The sequence below is a fragment of the Trichechus manatus genome, unplaced genomic scaffold (assembly GCF_000243295.1).
Source record: "Trichechus manatus latirostris isolate Lorelei unplaced genomic scaffold, TriManLat1.0 scaffold00057, whole genome shotgun sequence".
In the NCBI taxonomy this organism is placed as follows: domain Eukaryota; kingdom Metazoa; phylum Chordata; class Mammalia; order Sirenia; family Trichechidae; genus Trichechus; species Trichechus manatus.
Genome location: NW_004443993.1, coordinates 13058807 through 13064868, shown reverse-complemented (window position 1 = coordinate 13064868; position 6062 = coordinate 13058807). Strand labels below are relative to the sequence as shown.

Sequence of the window (6062 nt, the reverse complement as noted above, 5' to 3'; positions counted from 1 at the left end):
TCTGCATATTGCAGGTTGTTAATGAGTCTTCCTCCAATCCTGATGCCCTGTTCTGCTTCATATAGTCCAGCTTCTCAGATTATTTGCTCAGCATACAGATCGAATAAGTATGGTGAAAGGATACAACCCTGACGCACGCCTTTCCTGATTTTAAACCACACAGTGTCCCCTTGTTCTGTTCGAACGACTGCCTCTTTGTCTAAGTGCCCTCGCGTAGGGGAAGAGAAGCACCCTCAAGTGCTGACCTTGATTTTCTGCCCTTTGTTTTACTGGCATCTAGATTGTTGTGCTCGTGTGTCTGAGCCATGGAGCCCACAGTTGATGACCTTCAACTCGTGCCCGCTGTAACAAAGAAGCCCCCTGCCCTGGACGCCACATGCTGTCGAGCTGCCATCACCGTGGTGGTGGTGACAAGCTTCAGTGTTGTCTCCCTGGGAGTCCTTCTGGGTAAGTGGCCACAAGCTGGGTGATTGTGCAAAGACGCTGAGAAGTGCTTCAGTGGGGTTCACATGATTTTCTCAGAATCAAAGGGCTGGGGGCGTCCAAGCTTGGATATGAAGGTTGCCCTTCAAGCCACTGAAGACATGAGCAAAATGGATCGTGTGCCTGGTACACACTGTGCTCTTGGTAATACATTAGAGTGGATGGCGGTGCAGTGGCTTCCTAGGGCCACCATAAAAAGGTACCACAAGCTGGGTGGCTTAAAATGGAAATTTATTCTCTTAAACATCTGGAGGCCAGATGTCCCAAATTCAGGGTGTGGGCAGGGCTATGTTCTCTCTGAACGCTCTAGGGGAGTGTCCTTCCTTGTTTCTTCCAGCTTCTGGTGGCTCCAGGCATTCCTTGGCTTGTGGTCTCATTACTCCAACCTCTGTTCCATCTTTACATGGCTGTCTTCCTTCTGTGTCTCTGTCCTCTATCTCTTCTCCTCTTATAAGGACGCCAGTCAGATTGGATTTAGGAGCCACGCTACTCCAGCGTGAACACGTGTTAACTAATTATATCTGCAAAGACCTTATTTCCAAATAAGCTCATGTTCACCAAGTACTGGAGCTTACTCAGGGTTAGGACTTCAATATATCTTTTTGGGGGACACAATTCAACCCATAACAGTCTGCCCCCTCTGGCCCCCCCAAATTTATGTCCTTCCCACATGCAAAATACATTCATTCATCCCAGCATCTTCAAAAGTTTGAACCCATTCCAGCATCAACTCTAAGCCGACATCCAGGGGTGACGTGTGAAGCTTGATAGAGTCTCATCTAACCCGAATAAATTCACAAAGTCCCCAGCCTCAGCTTCTAGATCAACTAAATCAGGCGTCCTCATTTCCTGGGACTGCTGGAGCAAAACACCGCAAAGTGGGTGGCTTTAAGGAACAGAAGTATATTCTCTCACAGTTCTCGGGGCCAGAAGTCTGAATTCAAGGTGTCGGCAGGCCACACTCTCCGAAGCCTCCAGGGAGGATCCCTCCTTGTCTCTTTCTGCCTCTGGTGGCCCCAGATGTCCCCTGGCCTGTAGGTGGACCCTCACATGGCTGTCTCCCCTGTATCTCTGTGTCTCTTCTCCTCTCTGATGAGGATGCGGTCTTGTTGGATTAGGACTCACCTACTCCAGTAGGACCTCATGTTACATTAACGAATTACGTCTGCAAAGACCCTATTTCCAAACAAGGTCACAGTCACAGGTACCGCAGTTTAGGACTTGAACAGCCCTTTTTAGGGGACAAAATGAACCCCTAACAGATGCATGGGCTGTGAGCTATTTGCATTTTTAAGCCGTTACAAACAGGGCAGCACGGAACACTTTCTAGAATGTTCCAGCCTTGCTCTACAAGGCTGTCCAAGATGGTAGCCACAAATCCCGTGTGACTATTTAAATTTAAACCAATTAAAATGAAATAAAATGTAAAATCCAATTTCTCAGTCCCATCAGCCATGTTTCAAGTGTCCAATGGCCACACAAGGCTGTGTTACTGGACAGCGGGATCCAGGACATTTCCGTCACGGCGGAAAGGTCTAGACAGCGCTAGAGCAGGTGCTTCTGTGATGATAAGCTTCCTACGGTCTTATTTGGGGTGTTTAAATCGCCTTTCTTTTATGAAATGATGATGACAGATGGCAGCTTGGGGAAAACGGCCTCTTTTGGTAAAATAATGAGTTGGCAATCCTGTATGGGTCCCTCTGTTTATTTTTTATTTGGCTGGAGTTAGCTCGGAGCCCTGGTGGCGTAGCGGTTAAGCGTTCGGCTGCTAATCAAAAGGTCGGCAGTTTGAATCCACCAGCCTCTCCTTTGAAACCCTATGGGGCAGTTCTACTCTGTCCTGTAGGGTCACTATGAGTCAGAATCAACTGGACTTCTTGTTGTTGGAGTTAGCTCAGAATCTCTGGAGTATCCCAGATGTTGGCCCGTTTGACTGTTGCCCCCTAGTGGTTGTGACAGTCAAATGCAATACAATTTGGGCTCCAGGTGGGGTGTGAGTGTGTGTGTGTGTGTGTGTCTGTGTGTGTGTGTGTGTGCTCACAGTAGAGAGGGCCAAGGGGGCAGGGTTTCACATCTGCGCTTTAGAAGCAAAGGTACATTTTGAAAGCAGTAGATAAATATAATTCCCAGCGGGGCCCCTGAAACCGCCAGTCACCATTGGGTTGACCCCAACTCATGACAGCTCCTTGTGTGTCAGAGTAGAGCTGTGCTCCATGGGGTTTTCTTTATATTTTTTATTGTACTTTAAGTGAAAGTTTATAATTGGAGTTAGTCTCTTATACAAAAATTTATACATACATTGTTATGTGACCCTAGTTGCTCTCCCTATACTGTGACAGCACACTCTTCCTTTCCACCCCGGATTTCCCATGTCCATTCACCCAGCTCCTGACCCTCTCTGCCTTCTCATCTCCCCTCCGGACAGGAGCTGCCCATTTAGCCTCATGTATCTACTTGAGCTAAGAAGCACGCTCCTCACGAGTATCATTATATGTCCCATAGTCCAGTCTAATCTTTGTCTGAAGAGTTGGCCTCAGAAATGGTTTTAGTTCTGGGTTGACAGAGAGTCTGAGGGCCATGCTTTCTGGGGTTCCTCCAGTCTCAGTCAGACCATTAAGTCTTGTCTTCTTACTAGAATTTAAGTTCTCACCCCACCTTTCTCCTGCTCCATCCGGGACTCTCTATTGTGTTCCCTGTCAGGGCGGTCATTGGTGGTAGCCGGGCACCATCTAGTTCTTCAGGTCTCAGGCTGATGAAGTCTCTGGTTTTTGTGACCCTTTCTCTCTCTTGGGCTAATACTTTCCCTGTGTCTTTGGTGTTCTTCATTCTTTACTCCAGGTGGTTGGGACCAATTGATGCATCTTAAATGGCCGCTTGCTAGCTTTTAAGACCCCAGATGCCACTCGTCAAAGTAGGATGCAGAACATTTTCTTAATAAGGTTTGTTATGCCAGTTGACCTAGACGTACCCTGAAAGCATGGTCCCCAGACCCACCCCCTGCTACTCTGTCGCTCCATGGGGTTTTCAATCGCTGATTTTTTGGACGTAGATCTCCAGGCCCTTCTTCTGAGGTGCCTCTGGGTGGACATGAACCTCCAACCTTTTGGTTAGCAGCTTAACCATTTGCACCACACAGCAGCTTTAAGAAGCACTTCAAGTTCAATCCCTCCTCAGACAGAGCTTAAAAATCTAGCTGGAGATGCTAGCATTGAGGGAAGCTGGGTAAAGGGCACCTGGGACCTCGCTATACTGTCTTTGCAACTTCCCAAGAATCTGTACAATTCTTTCAAAAGAAAGAGTTAAAAGAAAGATAGTTTCAAACTAAAGAGTTAAAAGTTACCGCAGAGCCTGGGCAACTCGGTTTACACTACAGGAAGCTCATTTTTGTTTATTTTCAGTGTCTTGAATTTTAAAAAGTACCATTTTTAGAGCGGAAACATAAATCAAATTGGGACTCAACTCTCACAGTTGAGGTGGTTGCTGTTATTGTTAAATTATAATCATTTTCTGCTAGTGTGTGTGTGTGTGTGTGTGTGTGTGTTGACAGTTCCAGCGTATTTTAGACAGTGAGAAACTTGCATTTTCATGGTTTATAGGGTTGTTTGCTCTACTTCTGTAAGACCACAATAAAAAGCAAAAAACAAACCCATTGCCGTCGAGTCGATTCCGGCTCATGGCGACCATAAACACAGAGTAGAACTGCCCCATAGGGTTTCCAAGGAGTGGCTGATGAATTCGAACTGCCGACCTTTTGGTTAGCAGCTGAGCTCTTAACGACTGGGCTACCACGGCCACTGAGAACCCTATGGAGTGCGGTTCTGCTCTGACACGCACGAGGTCTCCGTGAATTGCAATCAACTTGATGGCAATGAGCAAACTGTATTTTTTATTTTATTTTTTTTAATTTTATGACTATTTTTAATTTTTTGCTGTTGTGTACTTTTGACCCAGTTTTTCAGACAGTTAGAAACAGGTCAAGGTTGTCATTATGGGATGCGGTCTGAAGCTACTGAAAATTATGTCCCTGCAGGAGTTGGTGTCCCCAAAGGAGGAGGTGGGAACTGTTGTCCCAAGGGTGTGGGGAGATTTTCGGAGCTCGCTTGAGCAATTACCTACTGAAGCCTGCTTCTGGCCAGGCAGGTACTGCAGATGAGACGAGCGTGAGCTAGAGTCCTCCTGCTCTCAAGGAGATGCTGGGGCTATCTGAGGGTTACAGGGCTATCTGAGGGTTACAGGGCTATCTGAGGGTTACAGGGCTATCTGGGGGTTATAAGACTACCTGGGGGTTATAGGGCTATCTGGGGGATTGCAGGGCTATCTGGGGGTTACAGGGCTATCTGGGGGTTACAGGGCTATCTGAGGGTTACAGGGCTATCTGGGAGTTATAAGACTACCTGGGGGTTATAGGGCTATCTGGGGGATTGCAGGGCTATCTGGGGGTTGCAGGGTTATCTGGGGGTTGCAGGATTATCTGGGGATTTCAGGGCTATCTGGGGGTTACAGGGCTATCTGGGGGTTGCAGGGCTACCTGGGGGTTGCAGGCCTATCTGGGGGTTGCATGATGCCTACCAGCTGCTGTGGATTGAATTGTGTCCCCAAAATATGTGTTAAAATCCTAGCCTCTATACCTGTGTTTTGTTCTGTTGTACATAGGGTCGCTATGAGTTGGAACCATGACATTCCACCCTTTGGCTCCCCAAAAATCACATCCTTGCAACATGGAAAACATATTCACCCCATCATATCATAGCAAAAGTCTTAACTCCAACTCCAAAATCCGAAAATTCTTCTTCATCTGTGAAATCTAGAATACAGGTTATCTGCTTCCAAAGGTACAATGGCAGAACAGACACAAGCTAGACATTTCCATTACAGATGGGAGAAACTGGAGGGAAAGAAGTGATAATAGGCACCAAGCAAGTCAGCAGAACACATGACATTAGCCCTCAAGGCTTTGAAAATAATCCTCTGTTCTCTGAGACAATTTACACAATGGCCCTGTCCTCCAGAGTCTAGGTATTGGCCCCAGTCTCTGGATTTTGAGTGGAGGCCCCTCGGCCCTGGGCTTCAGCTCCGCCTTCCGGGCCCACGGGGACAGCAACTCTGCTCCCTTGGCTTTAGGCGCACCATTCTCCTAGTCCATCGGAGTGACAGCTCCATCCTTAGAAACGCCAGAGGCCATGGCTCCACCTTTGAAACCCCTGAGGCCATGGCCACACCTTTTGAGCTGAAGCAGCTCGGCTTCTTGTGCCCCTTATCTCTTCAGCTTCTGCTTCCTATGGCCTCTCGGCCCTCGGGCCTCACGCCTGCAACTGCCCTGCTGGGGCAAGTGTTCCAAAGCTCAGTAGCTCCACAGGTAAGTGCCCAGGGGCACCCCACTCCGCCAGGAAGCCTCCTGCGCACAGGCACTCAGCTCTCTCGCTCCGTGGGTCGGCTCCAGCGCCGTCTCGCACTGGTCTCCTGGTTCTGCTGCTGTTGGCTCTCTGCCGCTGCCGCAAGTCTACCCACTCACAGTTTCAAAACCACTTCCACATTGTAGGTATCTGTTAGAGCAGCTCCCCACTCTCTCGGTACCAAAT

General features: G+C 48.2%; 1 protein-coding gene across 1 annotated transcript in view; it reads left to right on the top strand.

Annotated features, from left to right (window-relative positions):
* Positions 1–305: 305 nt before the first annotated feature.
* The window catches only part of TMPRSS9 (transmembrane serine protease 9), a 45482-nt gene continuing 39725 nt past the window's right edge, over positions 306–6062 (top strand). The window contains exon 1 of the mRNA XM_004378494.1: positions 306–447. Within this exon, the coding sequence (XP_004378551.1) occupies positions 306–447 (142 nt within the window). The remainder of the gene's footprint in view (positions 448–6062) is intronic.